Source organism: Amphiura filiformis, chromosome 6 (assembly GCF_039555335.1).
Source record: "Amphiura filiformis chromosome 6, Afil_fr2py, whole genome shotgun sequence".
Taxonomy (NCBI): domain Eukaryota; kingdom Metazoa; phylum Echinodermata; class Ophiuroidea; order Amphilepidida; family Amphiuridae; genus Amphiura; species Amphiura filiformis.
Window position 1 is genome coordinate 13,400,824 of NC_092633.1, and position 25,579 is coordinate 13,426,402.

Below are 25,579 nucleotides of genomic sequence, written 5' to 3' on the forward strand. Positions count from 1 at the left end.
TGTTGTAACAAGAGCTACCTGGTAGTTTCACTTTGTATAAATGTAGCCATTTTTCACACTGGTATGTCGTTATCCTACCAGTTTGCACAATAAACAAACTAGATTGGCTGAGCACCCATTGATATTGTTTGCTACGTCAGATCGGTGAACATTAAATATTTCTTTTTCTTTCGTATATTATTTATTATTATTATTATCTCTCTATATATTGTCATTGTAAATATACTTTTTTGGTAAACTACCTTTATATCATGTTTATTATTAATAACCTTCGGTGTAGTTTCACCTGTATGTACTGCAATAATTAACGTGAAGCATTACATAGTATCCGCTTTTTCCATATTTGACAAGTCTCTGTTACCATAGTAACATATATTCTCTATTCATTGATGGTGATTTGTATATTCCCACTGTTACCTATTGAAACATTACATGTAGATATTAAAGAGAATAGAAAGCTAATAGTTTACTCCACCTTAAGGCTTAAGAGGTTAATGGTAACCTATTGGGTATTGTACTTGATATGCCTATTTATGAAAATCATATAAATGCACTATTAAAATGGAGTTGCTCCAAGTCATTCGCCAGGTGTGAGAAATAATTCCGCCTGAAATATTAAGACGCTCATAAAACGTCAACTCCACAATATTAAGCTATAAATCTACATGTACTTTAAAGCCCTGTTTGATTGTAATATCAATCACATTTAACTTTTATATTGTCCTAGGTACAGCTAACCTAATATATTAAAGAAAAGTAACAGAAGGTTTGGGAAACCCGTTGGAACGTGATATGAATGTAATATCATTGTTTTCGTATTGCAAGCATGGCCCAAATACATGTAAGAGAATAACGAAAACATAAGCTAGTGTATAAATTCCAATCCTTTCCCCCCAAATTGTCTTTCTTTCCCAATTAAGCTGGATCAACTTAATTCCATGTTCAGAGAAGTGCCTTCTTTCTCGTCAAGGAAAGATGTATCCAACTATTAATCTATTCGGACTGGTAGTGAAATCTTTGTCATCTGTCATGTAATTTATAGGCATATGCAGAGAGGGATATCATGGGATTATTTCCACAACAAAGCATTGAACCTGGGACCTTCTGCATCAGAGACAAATGCAACTGCCCTCTATAAACGTGTACTTAAAACCGTGCCGATATGCTTGCAAAACGCCTAATGTTATGTATCAGCACCATTTTAACCATGATCATCATGAAACATAGATGTATCAATAGATACATAATTTCCATGGTTGAAGCTAATTGTATGAGTATTGATTCTTGACGGTACATTCACTGATTATATTGATACTTGATATATGACGAATATGACTATACCTCAAGGTCAAAATTACTAATGGTCACATTAGTTCTGATTCTGATAGGTATTCTCAGCGCATCTCATCTGAAAGCCACTGAGAAGATGTGGTTAGTAAGATATAGTTACCTAATGTTGTCTATCCATCGTCTAAAAATAGACGCTCATTCAGATTTGAACGTCTATATAAATCGAAAATAAACATTCAGTTGTTGTTGTATCAATATATTAGCTATTATTATACGTTGAAAATAGACTTGTGTTGCAAATACATGCTCTAAGCATGGCGTTATTCTGTGGTACACAATTAAAAATGTGTTCCAGAAGGCAACTATTCAAAAGGTTACTTGTCTGAAAATGCTATAAAATTAAAATAACAACATTGCAAATCTGACCAATCCCCTCCCCCCCCCCCCAAACAAACCCAACCTTTACCGACCTGTGCCGGTGTTATGTTGAGGTGCAGATCCATACAACTTTTATTGTAAAACCTATTGACTTAATTTACTATTCTCGCAGTTTTTCCCAATAACATGTTCACGATAAGGTGTGTAAACCTAGGCGGAAATAACTATTAAGGTTTTGTCACGCACCAAATTTTACCCAATCAAATAATATCAGATAGCAAGCAGAGGATTGAAAATTTTATGCAGACTCTATACCTACTACAACAAAAACAAGTAAATGATACATGTACCATAAATATGCTAATGACAATTATCGCACACAAAGACACTTCATTTTGAGTGACCTGGTCAATTGCTTTTATTATGATTTTATGGTGAACATAATAAAAGTTAAAAGGAAAAGGATTTTTTCGCATCTAAATACATCTTGTTGCTGAAATAAATTGTAATATGCTACCCTTAGTGGTCTTAAAATCTATTCTAGACTAAACTTGCAATGTCGAATTCAACACATTGAGATTCCAGTAACATCAAACACTGCGTACTAAACTCTAAATTAATCATCATTCTAAATCGAGACGCAGTCGCCAGAATGTAAAAGCATATGATAAAATGCCAACTTTCTGTATATTACATTTAATTCATAATATAAATAAATGGTATCATTATGTTTTGATAATAGTCTGCTAATACAACCTATGCAGATACACCAGAGAAGAATGAGATACATAATTTATAGCAAAATGTCGCGGCACGCTTCACAAATGAGTGATGTATTAATATCTATAATGTTTTAATAACATTCTTCCTATTAGGAAGGGATCACGGTGCACTCAAATATACATTATATTATATTTTCAGGTTTTCTTAACCAAGCACAACTTTCAAAATCACATTTAAAACTCTTATGCATTATTGTTTCAAGCTGTTTCAGGTATGAATGTAAGATGAGGTTATTTTATACTCAACTACATTTTATAATCCGATTCAGGTTCGCATTGGCCTATCAGTGCAGTGCACTACATACAATCAATAAGAAATGTTCGGCATCCCTCTCAACACCCAATTCAATGTTGAGAAAAATATCAGATCCCTGAGTTTTCCAACATTGATTGAAGGGTGACTAGGAAGCGAAAACTGGATAAGATAACATAATTTATCTGGCTTTACATCCGGCTTATTTCTGTGAATTATGCAAGGCAGAGCACTAATGAGGCGTTTCATCATGTTACCTTAATAATAGATTTTTAGCCCTTGTTAGCCTTTAGACATTTAGTACGGTTTCATCACCATGGTAAACTGTCAAAAAAGATACTAAAGAATTATGATAAAGGCTGATGGATCACAGTATAGCTATAATAACAAAGTGAGTCGTGGAAAATTAATGTCGATATACTAGTGCCTTATGTAGTTTCTTCTACTTATTATAAGTCTTAATTTAAAGCATACGGCTCAGAAACAATTAAAGTCGAGTCATGTTGCCGAATTTCATTATACTTTACCCTCAATAACCCACAACACGTACACCTTCACCCACGGCAATGTTCAAAATATTCCTATGAATTAAACATATAAATATTTTATCGCAAAAATGTAACCTTTAACCTAACTTGTGAGCAGTATAGTATTCATGTAAACGGTGGATAACGCTTCTACCACATTGGTGCTATGTGCCTTTATTCCCTCTATCAAACAAAATAAGAATTAATTTACATTATATGTCTTCAGGTAAATAATGTAGGTGTAGGTGAATAGTAAACATAAATGAACATTGACAATATCAAGTATCAAAACAAGTAGGCGTAAAAGCACGCCACGTATTGCGTCATTGCAACTACCTGGGGGACGGTCACCTGCCGCTTCGCCCCCAATATATTCGACCCAAAGCCAAACAAGTGCTAATTATTAATGACTCGATATCAAAACAATAATACGATAAAAATGACGAGCAGTGAATGTTAATATACCGTCGTACCGTAAATGTTAAGTTAATGACGTATAACCAATATCTGTGGTATAACCAAGATGAAGATAATATTTCATTTTTGCTTAAAATCACAGAGCAGTGACGTGTAATGTGTCTGCGGTCAATGAGTTCCTTTATTAATTGAAATTTGTCCCTATTAATATTGAGATGTGTGTGTGGCTTTTGAATTAAGGGTTAGGTGGGTGTATGTGTTGTTTGGGTATGTGTTGTGTGATGTGGAGTGGTGGGGTGTGTGCGTCGTGTGGGTTGATATTTCTATATGTGTTTTACAAAAGCGGAATGGTATTTCAAATGATAACCAGGTTGGGGTCAAAGCAGGCAACAATAGCCACACTTTAAATTTGACATCTAACACTGAGATATCAAAACAGCAAATTGTCTTGTAATATCGAGATAGAGCAACTACAGTTCCTATGCACTAGCCGTGTCACTATGAGTGATATCTTCATTACACAACTACGACTCATAAATTCTAAATTCGTGTATGTTAAAATCCAGGGCAGCATTCAACCTTTGTTTGCTTCTCTTACAGAAAAACCTGTATGTGTTATAAAGCTATTACAATATTCCTCCCCCAAGAGGAATAGAGTACACCTGACAAAGATCCAAAATTGTAAAAAAATGACAAAATGTTGATAGCTTTTGCAAGCTAGATTAAGCATTCATAGTAATGGATTAGTGTCTTTTGAAAGGATCTTAAACTTGCTAGTAGCTTGGGAGGTTTGGTTGGAGGTTTTGTTTTTCATAACAGAGGTTTACTGCCACATCGTAAATTCAAAATTCACTATTATTGCCATCGATTGCAAAGTAAAGCGATTTTAAATTTCAAGTTAAATGATGTCTTCAGATATTTAAAGGAAAGGCCAATTCTTTCGGTGTATTTAATCAAAATAAACGATGCTACAGAATGAATTGAAGGATACAGATCTTTTGTAAGGTATAGCTGTAAAGAATAGATTAATACACAAGTAAACTGAATGTCATCATAATTCCTTACATTTACTTATAATGTCTGCAAAATAACAACGAATACAAGCATGGCATGCCTCTTTGATTCTGTATGCGTTTGCTATATTGTTTGTTTAACCGTTCGGTACTAGCGGACACATGTTTGGGTACTGATGGGACCAAGCTGGAGCAAAATGCACAAGTCAATCTGAAAGGCTTAATATATAACTTAGGTGTACAATTTTGTTCTTAGCCCGTGGGTCGAGAAATAAGAATTCCTATAGCCTGCCTATTTCCATGCCCCGATAAGCTCCGATACAAAGGCTGTTACTTGCTTGTACTTATTTGGCTGAGTGACCTACCAGGAATGAGATTGTATCGATATCTAGATATATAAAACACAGTGATCAAATCTTTCGTATTGGGTAACAAATGTTTTGTACCGGATTTTTTAATTCCTTTTATTAGGTGGTCCGAAGGAAAAGACCTTATGACATTATTCCGTCAGTCAGTCAGTCAGCGTGTCCGTCCGTCCGTCAGTCAGTCAGTCAGTCAGTCTGTCCGTCAACAATTAATATGTAAGGCTTTTTAGTCTCATATAAACAGTTCAAATCCTATTGCAACCAACCTTGGGTTACAGCTTCTGCATTATGGGTGGTGTTCAAGGTCATATACTGAGATCAACTTGTAAATAGGATGAAAATTTAAAATCTTGTCTCACATGAACAGTTTACATCCAGAGATTGCAACCAAACTTGAAAAGCCAAATTTGCATTATGGGAGCTTGCATGTAATAGTGGTGTTCAAGGTCATAAACTGAAGTCATAGATCATTTGAGGTCAACTTGTCAAATTGGCAGGAAATGAAAAAAGGGTTTCACAAAAAATGAAAAAATAATGTTCATATGAATATTTTTTATTTACTATCTACCCATATCTTCGGACGACCTATCTGGCGCGCCGTCCCTATTTTGAGGTTCGCGACTTGATAGACAACACATTGAAGTGAAACATCCCTATTGTTTAAATAAGTGCTGAATAATGTACCGGTACCTAATATTTGTTGTAGCTCCATTTGTTAAAATCCAAATTTGATTGACAGCTCGCAAATTCCCCAAAATAATATAATCATTGCAAACATGCAAAAGTTACGCCTCATGTACAATATCTATTCTGACTAGAAAGGAACGCAGCTGAACGTGATGTCAGATATATTTATATATATATATATAAGCTGAAATATTTACCATTAACTTTCGAAAGATGTTACCAGTAGAAAGGCATGATATTGGCCTATACGATTACGGTCAAGGATCCCCAGAGGGTCTACCCTGTTTCCGTTCACTGACACATACAGTCAAGTTAAACACGAAATTATCATCCGTTTTATTAAGTATCGCAAGAACGGTTAACTCCACGTCAATCTTCAAAACATGTCAAGTTTATTAAAATATCAAGTTCCTTCTCCTGACATGTTAAACATCAGTATGTCCATTGAGAACAAACATGCCAACACTTTACTGAGACGAAGCTTAGCATTGGCTAGAAACATGTTTAGCTATTTGTTCGCGGTGAAAGCATGTGCACATCTGTTTAGGATTACCATATGGAAGAAGTATTTTCGTGTTAAAGAATAATTTATTGTATGACTGGATGAATACACACATAAAGATCAATTATCCAATCAATTATTAATCAAGAAAATTCAAGGGAAAACTGAAAATAAATCATAGACCAGATATTTTCCCAATGGTTTCTTACCGCATAATGGTGGATGGTTTGGTGATGTGCTAGGCAATTATTATGGCGACAACGCCATTAATATTTAACATACTCCTGATACTGACAACAGGAACATGTCGCATAGCAGAAGCGTTTGGAAAACTATAAAAATGCATAATACAACGATGAGTGAAGAAAGTAGATTGGTATAAAGCAATTGAGGAAGCGTGTACGTCATTGAAAATTTGTTACAAAACAGTAATCAATTTGCGATATATAAAAATATTAAATATAGATCAAAATCGTATTGTTTTCAATCTGATGTGTTCTGATAAAATAACACTCATATTCCATATCAGATTTGAAAACAATCCTTGCTTGCATAAACAAGATTACTTGTTTACGCACCCTACACACACAGTGATTATTATCTTCAATTTTGACATTTTATTTGTACAAATGTGTCATATATTGATTTTTAAAAGGAAGATGCGTGGTAATACTGATGAGAGGAAACGAATGGAAAGCGTCAATTTGACATACTATAGTAATTGCTACAAAATTAAAATGAAAGATCTAACGATTTAGAGTACCTATCTTAACCTTACAGAGTTTCTATTACTGCACATAATCATGATAAATTGATATTTCATGAAATTTTTAATTACACTAATGCTTAAATACACTTAGCTGTGTTTTTCAATTATAAAATACATTAAGAACACAAAACCAGTAAAGAAACAAGAGCGATATTGTGAAATTCAGCAAAATATGAAACAAGCAGCTGTTGCAATTATTTTAGAATTTACAAAAATAGTTCAATTTAAGATTGCTGAAGTCAGTGAATCGTGGATAATAAGTACTAATGCAATCACTAGATGTCATCACGTGACCCATTTACTGTCAATTATTCAATACTGCCATTACCAATCTTTAATTTTAGTACCAAATAAATGTCTTCAAATACAACTTCAATCTCACATTCCCCTTGATGGTAGGAATTTACACCTATTTTGATGGTGACATTTACGTGGCAGTCTGGAGCTAGGAAAGTAGGCAGTTGTGTTGTGGTTGGTGCTAGTGTTGATAGTGGTGTTGTTGTTGGTGGTAGTGATGATGGTGGTGTTGGTGTTGGTTGGATTTGGTGTTGATGTACGTGGTGGTATTGGTGTCAGTGGTGGTGGTGTACGTGGTGGTGCTGGTGCTAGTAGTGTTAGTGGTGGTGGTGGTGGTGGTGGTGGTGGTGGTGGTATTTAGGGTTTTCATATTTTACACGAACAACGTTTTCGTTGGGTACGTAACTGTATAATAGAGTAAGAATAAGCTGCAGAAATAAAACGACAATATCGCCTTATATTACGCAGCATGAAAACAAATCAGGGAGAATGATAGTGTGTCTGGTGGAATGTGTGTCAATGGTCGAATTGGCGTCATTTGCTAGGGAGTAGGGAATCACTTTAAACTCTTTTTGTAGACCATGACGACTCAATCGGTGAAACAGTTTAAAGAAAAGCTACAGAATTTCTTTAAATGAAAAAAAACCAAACTATTGTCTTTTCAGTAACCATAGTTGCTGTTTTCAGAATGTGAACTAATTTGCTAAGTAGGCCTGAAAACATCTGTCTGATATTCAAGCAACATTGAACATGGCACTGGCGTTAAAGAGCGAAAACTATTTTAAGCTTCGTTACACGTGGTTTCTTTACCCATCATTTGTTTTATCTGTTTTCGTATCTTGCACTTGTCTGGGGGAACACACCTGTATTCTATTCTATTATTCCCATTATTTTTCCCCATAGTTCATAGCAACACCGGAAATATTGAATAGCACTGTTGATGTTTATTATGAATCATCCAGTCGTAGAATTAGAATGTACTGGACTGACCATTCAAATTTCACGGGACTTCATCTGGCAATTGCAAAGATTCCGGTATTGATCATAATCGGAGACTGCATGGTCACGTGTAAATTGGCAAGGAATATTGACAATAAATCCCATGCATATGAAAGTTGGAATCTCAGACCGCCTCGTTTGTTGAGGAGAGGTCATCCCTTTTTTGGTGACATGCTACAGTTTCATGCTGCTAGGCAGCACTTCATCAGTCTAGAACATTGCTTCTAATTCTTTCCTGATATTGCCGCCGTTGGCGGCGCTAGAAGCTAGTCGAAAATATTCGGCTAGAAATAGTTCCATTCATCTCTATTCATGGTGTTTACCCCTCGTCGTCTGATCTAAATTACCTCTCTAATCTGTCAAAACACCATAAACATAGATGAGAGGAACTATATCTTTCCGAATATATTTTCGATCAGCTTCTAGCGCCGCCAACGGCAGCAACTTCAGAGAAGAAGAAGAAGCAAGGTTGCCAGACTGATGAAGTGCGGCGTAGCAGCATGAAACTAACCTGGCAACAAGGTGTGTAATCAAATATGGATTTGATAGCATGAATTCCCATCAAACAAGCAAAACAGTTGGTAAAATTTCACAAATAGTCGATCCTCCGTTGTCCTAATCGTAGCACGCTGGGAGGAAACCAATTTTAATAAACGGGAATTATAAAATAAAACGGTCAGTCTGAAAATATTTTCAACGTATATAACATCATTAAAGGAGAACGGTCTGATTTTTCATCACATATAATATGAAACATAAGTTTACAAAATGTAAGAATGACCACTTACTGGAGATGTAATGTTTAAAACTGTTCATGCTGTGACGTCAATCGGGCCCGATGTAACTAAAGTTAGAGGTCTGCATTACCAATGCAACTTATCCTGTCACACCTGGTAGAACATTCCGACCAAACCAGTGAATACAATGGTGAATGTATTGAAAGACAAATACTTATTGTGTACTAGATCAAGGCCAGAGGATGATTTAAGCACTTCCCACCACGCCACGGTGTTGACTTGCAGTTAGCACAGCTGTGTGAGTGAACATGACTCCACTGCGCGCACATTGCATTGACGGGCATGGTTAAATTTGAATTTGGACTGATATATTTACAATAAAAACGCATTCAAAATGCTAGTCGATTTCACATTTTATATTACCTACAGAAGGTGTGAATTATCCTTTATGCGTACATCACTTTTGTTCTGAAATCGACCAAGTAATAATGACACACGCACAATTCTTAAACAACATCTTTTGCACAGAATTCAATGGGATTTGAAAAGTAAAGTGGCAGTTGAAACTCTAGTGATAACACGTTTGCAGTGCATGATGGGGCTTCCTTAAATCATCCTCTGGATCAAGGCCTGGCTGGCGTCAGAGTCATACAATCAAACACAATTGGGAAGCTTCTTTTGACAAAACAATGAGGGATCATATAATTATATTTAGGAATGTTACATACATTAATACACAAATAGTAGTGAGTTTATTCATGCACAAATATTTGTGAAGTTTAGGTTCCCTTTAAAATATTTATAAAAAAAGGGTTATTATCAAGTATGCTACATTTTAGACTAGAACTAATATCCCATGGCTGAGAGTAAAAGCTTGTAAATATCGTTGCATTCAGTTGTGTAGAAGAATAACATGACGTTGCCCTTTACCTGGTAGGGTTTTTTTATATATAAAAAAAGGAGGGAACGAAAACAAACAGACAACAACTTGTCACTTTACGAGGCATTCTTTCTCCTATGCAACTATATCATATCGATAATACAATGAGTAAGAGCTACGGCGGTTCTCTGTCTGTATACAATTTCAATTTAACGATTACTTTCTTTTAAATATGGCTGTTGTAGCCTGAAAGCGTCCATATTTGTTACATCTTGTTCGGGGTATAGTTCTGTTTTAACGATTTCATCCGGATTATATTGTATCAAGCTCATAATCTTAATAATTATAATGAAACATGTCGATCTTTACTGCAGGAATGGCAAAATCTAATGACCTGAGATCTAATGAGAATTTATATCTTACAACATGGAAATCATCTTGATTGAATGGATTTTATGAATTATACAAATTAATTGTACTTAGGTGATGTCAGCAGATCCTTTAATATAATTATTATGCAAGAATTGACTCAATTTACTCTTATAATACGATGCGCGACCTATGAACTAGTATATCACCAAAACCAATTTGTTAATGCATTATTAATCATAATTTGCTTATGCTTTTGTGACACTGCCAGATTTGGGTTAATATCTGCTCTATATTCTATACATTATTAAGCTTCTATCAATTCAAAATAGTGCGATCCCGGGAGTGCGATACGTATGAAAAAAGTCCAGACTTACCATTATTGTATCTTACCATTACGATTGTACTCATAGTGGGTATATACGAAGTCACATCTATTTACACTATTGTCTTTAATATTGTTTGCATTTCATTTCTTTTATTCTAAGTTATGTTATTGTATTTAAATTTACATGAGTACAAAGACTGCCTCCAAAGAAAAGCAACGCAATCAAGATGGAATGGAGTCAGGGAACTTGAACAAAGAGAGCGACGTCTGATACTGAATGAGATGTGTAGAGGTCAAACAGACAGAGCAGGCATTGGTTTCAAAAATAACCAGAAACTATTAAGGGACATGAAACCCCAAGAACACAGCAAATGCCTCACTATTGTGGTAAAAGACGTATATAGATGAAGATGACATGCTTGTGTACCTCTAAGGCTTCGCCAAGCAAGGACAATATCTCAGATGGGACTCTGCCATGCAAGTAGAAACATCTTGGAAGAAGCTCCTGTATGTATGGACACCAGAGCTCCTATCATTCCATGTCAATACCATCCACGACCAACTTCCATCACCAGCTAATTTGAGACTCTGGGGAAAGACCAACCTTGGATCCTGCCATTTATGTCATCATAATAACTGTACTCTATTCCATATCTTAAATGGATGCAACTATTCTCTGCAGAGTGGTAGATACAACTGGAGACATGATCAGACACTGAAAGCTGTAGCAAATGGGATAATTCCTTTAATTGAAGAGGCAAATCAGACGTCGTATATCCCCAGAAGATACCAACTAAACTACGCAAAAAAAGTCTCTTTATGGTTAGAAAATTTACCCACTATTAAAATCTAGGAACAAATTTTGTCCGCTTGCTAAACAATCGAATGCGGGGGATTGTCCTTCGCATTTTGACACCTCAATCACCACCCTACGACACTCCTGAGAAAAGATATGAACGTTTAAGTAACACGAGGTTGAAAAATAAAAATTGCAAAGAAGCCTATTCAATGGTTTTAGAGCTGATTCACTGATCGAAAATGGTTTCATTATTCCCGCCTTTTCAATTTGAATTTAAAGCATTTTCCTTGATGCATGTTGGATAATCCTTTGCTTATTGTGCAGATGAATGATCAAAGACAAAGGTGAGTGGGTACTAAGACATTTACGTTTTGAGAGATGGGTTTGGAAAGGGGATTCAAAACAGGTCATGATTACAGCAGTTTGGAAGATACTGTATGTTCAATATGTTACCAAAACAGAAGGAATTGACACTTGAGTGGCCCTCCAGAAGCCCTGATCTAAACCCCTTGGAGAACCTTTGGGATCAGCTTAAGAGACGAGTCAACAAGAAGATAAAGGCAGATACAACTCTGGTGGGATTGCGTCGCATCGTTATCAATGAGTGGAACGGGATTGAGCAAGGTAACATTCGACGCCTCATTAGGAGCATGAGACGCCGCGTGGCTGCTGTAAGGGAAGCCAACGGTGGACACACAAAGTACTGAAAGAAAAAAGAGATCAATCTCAAGTGAAGCTGGAAGTGGCAGTATGATGCCTGATATGTGCTCAGCAAGTAAACAAAAAATGTTATCTGCATGTCTGTTTGTTTTTTTGTGTGTGTTCTTTTATGCTGAAAACGTGAATAGGCCTTTTTGCAATTTTGATTTTTCGACCTCGTGTTACTTAAACATTCATATCTTTTCTCAGGAGTATCGTAAGGTAGTGATTGAGGTGTCAAAATGCCCAGGACAATCACCCGCATGCAAATATTTAGCAGGCGTACACAATTAGTCGATAGATTTTAATAGTGGGTAAATTTCCTAACCATAAAGAAACTTTTTTTGCGTAGTGTATATGACTACTATCAATTTCCGTACTGCAGATGGTGTAACCTACCGGTATCCAGCACTGCCTCTTTAAAAAAGATATACAACAAACCTCTTACAGAAGGCCAATGACTGGGAATTCCTGATGGATGAGGAACATAAGCAAGTAGTATATTTCCTGCCATAATCACAGAGACTGCAAAACGTCCTGATATCACCATCTATTCTCATCATTGAGCTTACAGTCCCAATGGAAGAAAATCTGTAGCCGACTGCGAAAATAGAGGTATCTATAACACATCACTGACAAAAAACATCGCTGCTCTTGGAGTACCAAGTGGAAAGAGACGTAACATCATGGATGTGGCCTCTAAAACTGTTCTCAGACCCAGCTATGTGATATAGTTATGCCGTCAAAACAAATCATTCCGACAGATAGACCTGATTCAAAGCTGGGAACCGTCTCCAATTGAAGATAAAGAAGACGTACCAGCACAAGACACTCAGACCTAAATATGCCAAATGACACTTCAACTGATAGTAAGACTAGGTTCATGTGACCAGTCATTGTCGTTAATGACATTGCACATCCCAGCATCCCAGTGCAAGCTCTGCTCACCTGACTCTAGCTCAAGGGTGTGCTGGGTAATATAGTTGCATTGACTTGGCACGCTGGTTTACGCCACTCATACCAGTTGTTCCTAGCCTGAAAGTAAGACGGAGTGCCAAATCTCTGATGATGGTTTAATTACATCTACCTCTGAGGGGAGCGGGACGGTTGGGATCCCTCAAAACCGGTTTAACCCACCAGAGTCTGGTCCTAAGTACAGAGACCTCAGATAATTGTTTGATGCCTACCCAAGACAAGAAAATATGCAGCTCAAGAAATACTTCCCTAGAGTACCTTCAAAGAGGCATTATAATGGAGTGCTCATCTGCATTAGGGTGAAATAAGGCTCCAACGGTAACTGCGTTGGTGCTCTACCAATGAATTACTTCTCGCGAATAAAAGTTTGGGATTGTTTGGGCTATGCATATTTTCGGCTCGGAAGCTCAGTATGGGGGAAAATTAAGTTTTACGGTGGTGGGTAATTAGTGGGCATGCTTTTTAAAGCCGTCCAATTCTTGGCTTTAATAACGCGAATCGAAATCTTTGGGCCAAAAATATTTGAAATCCTCCATCCTTTAAATGCAAACCATGGTAACAGTATCTGCCGGAGTATCAGTCACTTTACACAAAAATGAGAATGAGCTGAGAACAAGGACACCTCGTGTTGCTTGCGTTACGTGCTCCAACACGTATAGTAACACAGCCACCGTGAACCAACGGTGTGTCGTTATTAATATTATCAGATTCCGGGGTAAGCATGGTAAGTCCGCCTCCGTAATTCATTGACTGCATCCAAACCGATTGAGTAGGTTACACTTAGCCTTGACATGTTACCTAAAGCACCGTATTTCCTTGAATTATATTAATGAGCTTATACATAAACAATCTCGTTCCCACTGTCATGTGTACTTCATATTGAATTATGACCATGCCTATTCTTGTTCGGCGCCGACTTCCTTTTCAGATTTGTATTAACAAGAACATTGTGAATCATCGACTGCAAATCATATATTTATATTCATTATTTGTTTGCTTTAAGTCAATTATCCATCTATATTCATATTTATATGCATTTATCAATATTTATTTTTAAAATGATTGTTTTCAAAGTGCCAAATTTCCATTCCCTGAAAGATTTGTGTCTCGAACTGCACTCATGCGAATCTCATTGAAATGGTGTTCTTTAAAATTGAGTTATAAATGATAAATACCGTGCAGGAAGCTTTAAAGTAAAACGGTGATTCGAGAATCGGTTTTCCTATAGTGGAAACCATGGTAACAGGATCTGTCGGAGTACTAGTATCTGTCATTTTTTCCACAAAAATGAGAATGAGCTGAAAACAAGGACACCTCGTGTTGCTTGCGTTACGTGCTCCAACACGTATAGTAACACAGCCACCGTGAACCAACGGTGTGTCGTTATTAATATTATCAGATTCCGGGGTAAGCATGGTAAGTCCGCCTCCGTAATTCATTGACTGCATCCAAACCGATTGAGTAGGTTACACTTAGCCTTGACATGTTTATACCTAAAGCACCGTATTTCCTTGAATTATATCAATGAGCTTATACATAAACAACCTCGTTCCCGCTGTCATGGCTCCACAATGTGTAGTAATATCGGCAACATAAACCTACCCCATAACGTGGGAGTTAAATAAAAAAAATACCCTAGATGTAATAAAGTCATTCCCTAATACTTTGGGCAGATAGATGTGAAGTTTGCGAACTGTGGCTTCAGGGGATTGGCATGCGATGTGCAAACATTCAATCCCGATCGCTCGTCAAGTTCCAGCGGCAGCATCATCATAGTTCTCATTCATGTGTGTGCTTCATATTGAATTATGACCATCATTGCCTATTCTTGCTCGGCGACGACTCCCTTTTTACATTTGTTTTAACAAGAACATTTTGAATTTCCGCCCTGCAAAGCGTATATTTATCTTCATTATTTGTTTGCTTGAAGTCAATTATCCATATCAATATTTATATTTATATTTTCAATATTTATTTTGAAAATGTACGGTAATTTTAAAATGAAAACTTTCATTCCCTGAAAGGTTTGTGTCTCATTCAAATGATGTACTTTGACGTATGAATATCGTGCAGGAAGCTATAAATTAAAACGGTGATGTGAGAATCAGTTTTAAATGTTAATAAGTCACAATTAGTTATGTTTAAACGCGGAACAATTGAGATTCGGTCGATAATGTGCCTACATTATTAAGAATAATATATCAGTTTGTAACCATCCATCGAAGTTAATACATTGTGCACACTGGTAATATAGTAATTATAGGTTCAAAAGGATGAAATTTAATGCTTTTCAATACATTTAGCGATCAAGATCAAACTAAGCAATATATATTTGAAGGCATTCTTTATCCAAAGAATCCCATGAAAATTTGCATGCAAAAAGTATTAGTAATTCGTTAAATATTTCGCCTATATTTGTGCACTATTCATCATATAGAGAGACAGAGAGATTATAGTGAGAAGGGAGAGGGATGGAGAGAGTTACTCGTTAGTACGGGAGTGAGTACGAAATAACGTTCTGTAATCATACACATATTACGTGTAGCTGCAGAAGTATGACGCTGTAAGGTTTCCATGGCTACCAAAATAAAATATGTAGGCGGGTTAAGTGTCATGACTTGTCTGAAGTAATACCTATACGTATTTTATGGACTAGAAGCTTATCTTGTATGAAAATTATATGGAAAGCCGTGTTTCTTCATATCATATGGCTTTGCAGGCAAATAAGGTCCTGCTCAACCTGTGTGGATGTTATTTCTTGTAATAAATTGGTGAAAATGCTTGTCTAGGGGCTTGTCTTTATGATGTTTATCATCTAATCTAGTTAGACGAGAGTGTCTGCAGTACATGGTACGACAGACGGTAAGTGCGAGTAACATGTAAGTCTTTTACTTGTAGTGTCTTCTTTGAAGCTTTTGAACGGAAGCCAAACTCTAATGATGTAGGTTTGACATGTCCTCTAAGGCTATAAATTTAAATACAGAAGTATCAACTCGTATCGGAGAGGTTTGTTTCCTTGCTGACAGGTTGATGTTGGTCAGTCATGCAGTGTACGCAAACAAATTCTTTACTTTGAGGAAAGATATATACGTTTTAGCACATTTTGCGTTTAAAATTACATATAATTCTAAAAAAAACACAACTATAATACATGAAGAATCTGATCATGGTAAGTTGACATTGATATCACGATTGTATTCAAAATTTGCATCTAATGATAGAAAAATGTATACACGGAAGAACCTGATCCTTGAAAGCCGCCATTGATATCAAGGTTGTATTCAAAATATGCATTTGTAGAAAATACAGATACACGGAGAACCTGATTCTGGAAACTCGACATTGATATCAAGATTGCAATTAAATGATGCATTTTAAGTAGAGCATACAGTATACATTATCTTGTTCTTGGAAAGTCCACCTTGTAATCAAGTGTGCGTTCAAGTATAGTAAACATTATACACGGAGAACCTGATTTTGGAAAGTCGACATTGATATCAAGTTTGCAATTAAATGATGCGTCTTAAGTAGAGCACACATTCTACATTATATTATTCTTGGAAAGTCCACATTGCAATCAAGTGTGCGTTCAAGTATGTATTGATAGTAAACATTATAGATGCAGAACCTGATCCCGGAGAGTCGACATTGATATCAAGCTTTTGATCAAAATGATACATATAAAAGAAGGCACACATGATATAAATTATCTCATTCTTGGAAAGTCCACCTCACATTGCAATCAAGCGTACGTTCAAAGTATTATGTTGATAGCTAATTTTATACACGAAGAACCTGATCATGGAAAGTCTACATTGATATCAAGATTGCATTCACATTATGCATTTATCAAATACGTCAAACAGTATACACAATAATACATGGGCACACACACCCATCAACCCACCTAATAAACACCCCTGTACGCATACGCAAATATACGGCATTGTCGAAACACTTATACCGTCAGTATAATTATGTGCTTCTAAGCTAGACAAAGTACCACAATTTGAAAATTGTCATAAAACCAATCATCATCTAATCACTTGCAAATTATATATTGAGACACATACATTGGTTTCTATCATGTATCATTATCTGTCTCTAATCGTCTCTATTGATTGTTGAGTACTATTCACAAAGTTACACAATCATCCCATCTGATAGCAATTTGAGGGTATCTCTTACTCGATTTGAAAGATAATTTTTTTCCAAGATTTGTTTTGATGAGAGATTTTCTTCTCAGATTACGACACAATTGCCGTAATTGTTTGTGTGATATATTTCATATCTGTGGTTATATTATAGATACAAAAATGATTAGTCATGACATTATATTCTCGGACCTGTGTATACTTGTTAATGTAACTCGAGTTAAGGTTCTACTGCTATAGGTTTGAAATTGTGCATGTTGTTCACAAGCATATGTTGTACTTGTATGTACATTCTAGTTAATCAATGTGTGATATGACAACTGAAGACTCATCTTGATAGATGCCAACTTATGTTCGGATTGATAATGTACTCTCATCATGTTAGATGCCAACTTGTGTACGGATTGATAATGTACGTGTAGGTTTATCTGTTAATCATAAACAGCTCTATACACCTACGTGTCTAAGTGATTGTACGGATGACGTAACGATGCTGTCATTATATGATAGCTGAATTCTTTAAATTATACGTTGAACCCGCGAATGTCGTCATTTTGCTTGGTAGCCATGTAAGCGTAGGCGTTAATTCGTACGAGCACCCGTTTTATCAATGCTATGCAATCTGTGTTGTAAGATCAAAAAATCTCCTTAAAGCAATATGTTCTTTTACGCAGCAGTGATAAGGGAACTTTATTAAATTTATTTTGTATTTGGTATCGTTAATCTTAATTCATAGAAACGATTTTTACATCTGACGAAGCATGATTCTTGCATAGATAATAAAAAACTCTTCAATCGAACTTTTAATTATTTGCCAACCATTACAAATCGTCAAAAAATAATGCAAATGTAATTTCTAAAATAATTACAACATTACTGATAGGGAGAAGGTTATTTAAATTTAAATTAAAATTTATTTGGGTATTTTTATCATTTTATGGTTCACTATTTGATTTTTAAAGTAACAAAATATTTGAGTCGAAAGTGACACGATCAATTGTTGTTATAATCAAGTACAATTGAATTGTATCACATTATAAGTTAGGCTCCAAAGCTTTTGCTAATATAATTTTCTTTCACACTGTAGCTGTCTTTGTATATGTCAATTCACTTTGTATAGCGTTTGATTCAACAAATTGAGAATGCCTCGAAGATTCCTGGGCACACAATAGAAGAAAAGTATATGCATCATAAATATGATATAAACCAACACAATGCAAGCTTACCCTACCTGTATACGCATCTGTTACATCAACATATGATTATTTTAGATGGTGCAACAAAAATGCCATAAAATTTACAGTATCTATTGCCTTTTATTGACTTTACGATGATTGTGTCCTATTTTGTATGTGTGTGTAAAAAATTTACTTTTATATATTTATCACTTTTTGAATAAGAAATAGCGATTAAAAAAGAATAGTGGTGGGCAATACTGAGGTAAATAAAACGTCAGATGAAGAATTTGCAATAATATTAGAAATGGAACGATCGAGAGAGCAGGAGACGTGAGGAGCACACAATAAAACCCACTTCTTACATACAATAGAGTAGTTTTTAATATATCGAGTTTATTTGTAAATAAATACTACACAATACTATACTTCAATAACGTGGACAGATTCTAAATCAGAATATTATGAAGTGCAATATCAGCCCCATTTATTCCGTTCACTAATACGAGTATATATGACTTCAGAAATAACGAAGCATCAAACGTGTTCTTCCCCTTGGTTGCTTCAATATCTATCATGCTACAGTGGGTCCGGTTTTATTTATATGGTTATCCGAATGTAAAATACGAATAATGGTTTGCACTTTTGTTAAAAATTGGAGTATTTGTGTGTTTGTGTTTGGTTTCAAAGGAGAACAGGTACGACAGACAAGGCAAGACAGAATCACAGTGAGTGGAGAAAAATAATGGGTATTCCATTTCAAATGGAGTCACCCATTTGACATTCACACTCCCTGTGAGAGAGATTAAGGTCATGTCTTCCAGAGGGAGTGTATGGATTTCAACTGGAGTAGCCCAATGTTGTTGAGCCACTCCATATTGAAAAAAAAAACCGAACCGTTTTTACTTAACACCATTTATCAACTTTACCATGTGCGTGGTTAAGCATGTAAACATGTTATTATACGCCCAGTAAAGTAAAACGACATCTCCAAGAGCAAGATGTACTTTGATTCGTGTCATATGCAACTTTGAGAATCTACTGCAGCGTTGTCACAAATGTTGAAAATGGCTGGTTTTAGCCTATGTTGTTAATGTTTCCCTACACCACTAGTATTTTTGATACCGACAGTATGGAGAGATGTTGTTTCTGCATCTTTTAACTCTTATTGTAATCAAAGCGCACAGGCAATTCCACCTCAACGGCTTTCTTTCATTGGTATTGGTTATCGATCAACTTGCGCAAACATCAAAAAGTTAAATTTTATAAAATTATTCTAAAACATCACTACTTACCAGTTTCACCGGGTTCAGCGTGGAACCGTTGAAAACTCTAAATACAATTAAGAGAGTTTGCGAAATGAAGTTTGAAAATTTACTTTAAATTTAACGGCAACTGCACCCCAGCAAACACAAAAACGTTTTAAATAAGTTATATTTTGGCTTTTGGTTTAGGTAAAAACGTTTTAATAACATTAAAATGTGGGGTTATATAAAGGTCATGATAACGTTTTAAAACGTTTTGTATGAAAACACACTACAACAATATTTTTAAATCTTTTCAAAAAATGTTGTTGTAAACTATTTTGCAAACATTTTTGCCAAATATTGTGTCAATACTTAAATAACATTATGTTAAAATATTTGAACCCAGCAAACACAGAAATGTTCTTAAAATGTTTTTTTTTCAAAACCTTTTAATAACATTTAAATGTCGGGTTATATAAAAGTCATGAAAACGTTTTTAAAACGTTATTGAAAATATTTTGGGCAAAATATTTTTTCAACCCCAAAATAACATTCTGTTTAGAATGTTTTGTATCAAGTTTTCAAGAATGTTTTTGGAATGTTATTAAAACGTTTTAATACCCTTTATATAACCCGACATTTAAACGTTGTCTGTAAAACATTTTTGTTTGCTGAGCAGTAGATTATCAAAAATGTTTTTTAAGGTTATGAAAACGTTTTATACTCTTAATATACCCTTTATATAACCCGACATTTAAACGTTTTCTGACAACCTTTTATAACCTTTTGCGACTGATGTCGGAAACGTTTTATGTTTGCTGGGACTTATATCGATTGGATTTCTTGCTCAGTTTTACTTCAAATGCAAACGTCTGATTGGTTACTGCCCCAATAACGTCTTGTCGCTTAAATTCGGGACATATGAATCAATGGGCGATCAAAATAAGGGCATATTTAAGCGACTGCTCCCATTTGTTTGGTCAATTGGGTTATTGGTCACACTTCAGGAAAAAAGACTACCATAGGTGCTCCGTTTGAATGAACATGAATGGACTCGCAAGTCATCAACAGGGATTATGTCAAGAGCCCGCGATAATCTCCTTATCATATCATTTTTAATCTCGATATGAAGTATATATTAAATACTATTATATAAGGCTCAATTATTAAAGTTAACGTTAGCTTTGTTAATTTCGTATTTAAACCCAAAGCGTAATGAAACACCAATTTTTTCTTTCTTTCCCCACCCTCTTTAGCTCTCTCTCCCATCCCCCATCCTGTTACCAACCCCCCCTTCAATAGCTAATTTTCAACAATTTGTGGCACGTTTTTACCCAAACCAAAAGTGATTTCCAATAATTGATCTTTAACTAGATAATACATAACTTGTAATTTTGTACTGCAAGAGGAAATATTTAAACTATTGTTCTTAAATTGACGCATTTTCGTGCATATTTTATAGGTCTGTCACACTACGACGGACTGGATTAACGTACATCACCGAATACAAAAATATTTTATTCGGTGGAAAAATCACCAGTCCGGCAGAAGATTCGGTGGGATTTTGGGTCCGATTCCCGTTCGTCTCTCCATGCGTTGTGGCCGCTAATAACCCTGCAGGCGTCTTATATCCGATCGTTCAACGTCCGACAAATGACCGGATTTGGGGGTCCGATTCCCGTTCGTTTCTCTATGCGTTGTGGCCGCTAATAATCCTGCAGGCGTCATATATTCGATCGTTCAACGTCCGACAAATGACCGGATTTGGGGGGTCAACGTCCGACAAATGTACGGATTTTGGGATCCGATTCCCGTTCGTCTCTCTATGCGTTGTGGCCGCTAATAATCCTGCAGGCGTTTTATATTCAATCGTTCAACGTCCGACAAATAACCGGCGAATCCGTGGCATGTGGCACCAACAGGGACGTCCACACTATCAGAAAAGTGGGGGAGGAGAGGGTGTTTGAGAGGGTTTTTGACCCCTTAGAGGCAGTGACGTAGCAAGCACTTTTTCAGAGGGTGAACAAAGTGGGGAAGACAACTTTTAAGGAGGTAAATTTTGACGAAAATGGTCAAATATTGGCTAATAAGTACAAAAGGGCTACAAATCTGATATATCAGGGCAACCAGAGTCCGGGGCAATAGAGGTGAGAAACCTTTGGACAATGAAGGCCCAATTGAAGCCATTTGTCATTGTTTAGATCAATTTTAGCACTATTATTGGGTACTATTTTAGTTTGAAACAGCCGCAAATTGGTGAAACGAAAGCCTAATTAAAGCCATTGAAAAGTTTTCACAATTATTGTATAATATAAACAATTGTTTTAAAAATAACACGTGGATGTCCATAGCAGAAGCAAAAAGGAAGACTTGTCCATTTTTCAAAATGAAGGTCCAATTGAAGCCATTTGCATGGGGACTGTAGGGCCTATTAGGCCTGGGCCTATTGTGTAAAAATTTAGTTTTAAAAATGGAAAATTTGGACACTTGTTTTGGTGCATCATTTTTACACTATTATTGCCTTAAACAAAAAACTAAGAAGGCCCGAACTGAATTTGCAAAATTTAAAATGTTACACTGATCCACTGACACTTTAAGATATAAGACTTCAGACTCGTAATTTCAGGTAAAGCATGCATGGATTGATATGTTAAAGTCAGTAATAGACCTAAGTCCGTCTTAAATACTGATTTTGGTGACAAAATGGGAGTACAAAATGTCACGGGCCCTACATATCGACGGGCCGGCAGTGATTTTCACAGGCTTTTGGGCCAAGGAACGACATTTAAAGCACTGCCTATAATAATCACAGGCCTATACTTAGGCTTACTATAATTATACTATCCTGGGCCTACTCAATAACATACAAATTAACCTTTTCCATGTTTTCTCTTCTTTTTTCTTTCTTGTCAATCACTAAAACTGGTAGGAATTTGATATTGCGTCCTCTACCCTTCAGAAAGTGCCCCTCCCTCAACATGCTCAATACCACTTACATGCATAGGCCTACTAAATTACGTGCAATTTAACTTTTTCTCTCCTCTTCTCTCTTCAATTTTTCTCACTTTCTTTTCTTTTTTCTCTCCTTTCCCCCTTTTTTCTACTTGTCAGTCACTAAAGTACTGGGGAAATATGATATTGCGTCACACACCCTTCAGAACCCCCCATGATTGATGCACATGTTCGCCATAGGCCTACATCCGGCACAAGCGCCTGCGAAACCTTGCAAACACCTGCGGTATATAAACGAAAGAATAACGAACAAACCCAGGGTATATATACAGAACTGTACGAACACACATCGGACAACTTCCGAACATGTGTATTCGGCACACTCCGTTTCAAACTTGAAACGTATTGTCGACGGACTAAACAATCATCACCTAACACGAAACGCATTTGGCGGATAATAGCAGGACATATGAAGAACATAAAACGAACATTGACGAACACTAACGGATTTGCTAAAATACCATCCGTTTCTTATACGGAAGACCGATCCGGTGTAGTGTGACACTAACACGGTCTGGGTCAACGTACATCACCGAATGCATAAATATGCTATCCGGTGGTGAAGGCCTCACAGGAACGTATTTGCAACGAACACGGGCCGAGTGCAACGAACAAAGAACGAACATGAACGAAAGGAGAGCGAACAAACTCCGGCAATATTCAGCACCATACGAACACACATCGGATAAATACCGAACATGTGTATTCGGTACACTCCGTTTCAAGTTTTGTGCATGCCGATGGACTTAACGAACATCACCTAACACGAAACGCATTTGGCGGATGATAGCAGGACATAAAAAGAACATAAAACGATCATTGACGAACAACAACGGATTTACTAAAATACCATCCGTTTCTTGTACGGAAGACCTATTCGGTGTAGTGTGACAGAAGCATTACTGCTCACTATAGATTTTTGGGTTCACTTCGACTTAGAGGCTATCATGGCATAGTGGTTTGAATAGATAAGCCTCTAGACGTTTGTGCTTTTGAACTGCATTTCGCAAATTCTCTAATATCAATTGTAAACACCCGCCGAAAATTTTAGACGGAGACAAAAACTTGTCGAGGTATAACAGGTAGCCTTTTGTGTGTAGTCAACATGGTCAAATCTGTAGAATTCAAAGTTTCGTCTTTCTTGCAAAGCGAAACATTGTTTTCCGTCCCACACATATACATCTATATTATGTTGTTCATTCCATCAATATTCAATTCAACTTTATTTCCATAATACAAATACAGACAATATGATACTTAGGTGGCTCAAAAGCGCTACATCGCCACTCATATCAGAATTTACAGGGATAATTTCTTAACTTGCTCAAAAGTCAAACATTGCTCAACTTAATTATTTTCATACATCTTTCTTTTTCTATTCGCCAGGTACCCGGTGGCTAAATTGTAGAATTCTATTACAATGGAATTGACGATGCGGCTACTGGTCTGTCCAGTCTTTTGTTTGCGGCTCTTTTACTAGTACCCACAATACAAGCCCTACAAGGCATTCCTTCATTGTCAACGTCCTTGAGAGGATTTGGAAATGGAAGGAGGTCTCTATCCCGAGAGGAAGAGCTTGTGAATGCTCTTCAATTCCTTGAGGAATATGAAAGGAACCTCGGCGATACCAGGGTGGATGTTGAGGAAGATAATTGGTCACCCCGTCAGGCTTTTCCATATTTGAGAAGAGATGATTCCGATGAAGATATAGTACCTGATGATATATGGGAGGAAGATGAGCAAGAAGACACAAATCTCGGAGGAAATACAGAGGAATTTAAATTCTTCTTGCAAAATCTACTTCAAGGTGCTAATAGAAACGATGTGATTTCTAACGGATATAACAATCCTCAGAGGTCATCGTACAACAATCAGGATGTATTATTTTCACCTGTTGATACAGACTTGGAGGACGAGATTGAGTTAGAAGTTGCAATCGAAAAGTTGAAAGTAAAGCAGAAAGAAGAAAAGCTTTGGGAGGATATAATTGGAGATATGGTAGCTGAGGAAATATTAGAAGCAGATGAAAGGGAAGATATAAAGGAATTGATAGACGCGCAAGAAGAAGAGGCACAATTGGATGACGTTCTTGAAGAGGGTAAGTTATTTGTATACAATACTGCATGACAACCAATTAACGATTAAAAATGATTAACTGCTGTATTCCCCACAATTGCACGTGAAATTCAACACAAATTACCGAAAATCACTTCCTTTTTTGTACGTGAAATACTATCCTCGAAAACATAGCAACAAATCTAAGTACTCTTAACTTTACGGTCTGCAAGGAAGCAAATCGTCATGCCTTGCAGGTGCTCTAGTAATATAGTTTGTTCAACACATACATGTAATGTCTTAAGGGGCATTGTTTACAAACCGCGTGCAACGAGTGTCTGTCGTCCCATTGGCGTTCCAAATCTTGTGTCCCTTGGTGTGTCTGCAAGTAGGTCATAATTATGTTTACCCATCATTGCAAAATATGTGTTATCGTTGTTTGCGTGACCATGTATGGAGTAATAATGAAATTGTCAAAGAACAATGACTAATATGGCACTCTGACGCCCAAATGCTTGCTAAACGAATTTCTTGTTTTCCCACGATGCCTCTGATCCTGTTTTAGTTTATTCATTTTGCTAATTGTTTTTTATGACAATAAAGCCAATAATAATAATGTATTTGGAAATTAATATGGCGGACAATACGGAATCTTGTGGATGGTGAATTTGGAGATAAAGCTGGGTGTCATCTCAGGAAGAAGATTTATATAAAATAAACACAAATTGCTACGTATTTTGGAGATTCAGCACCCATTTAAGTTAGAGCAGAGCAACATCATACGACTTCTTAGCAAGTCAAAGTATAGGATGAGCGGAAATAACAATCATTTTCACTGTTCATTTAGATGACATATCATCATATCCAAAT

The 25,579-nt window shown here is 36.3% G+C and overlaps 1 protein-coding gene across 3 annotated transcripts in view; it reads left to right on the forward strand.

Annotated features, from left to right (window-relative positions):
• LOC140154998 (uncharacterized) overlaps positions 1–25,579 on the forward strand; it is a 151,684-nt gene that overhangs the window by 37,680 nt on the left and 88,425 nt on the right. For 2 of the 3 annotated variants that reach the window (XM_072177667.1, XM_072177669.1), the window contains exon 2: positions 24,041–24,752. In XM_072177667.1, coding sequence (XP_072033768.1) covers positions 24,650–24,752 — 103 coding nt within the window. In that variant the 5' untranslated portion in view covers positions 24,041–24,649. Of the gene's footprint in view, positions 1–15,742; positions 15,929–24,040; positions 24,753–25,579 lie in introns of those variants that run through there. The other variant, XM_072177668.1, reaches the window with a different exon arrangement.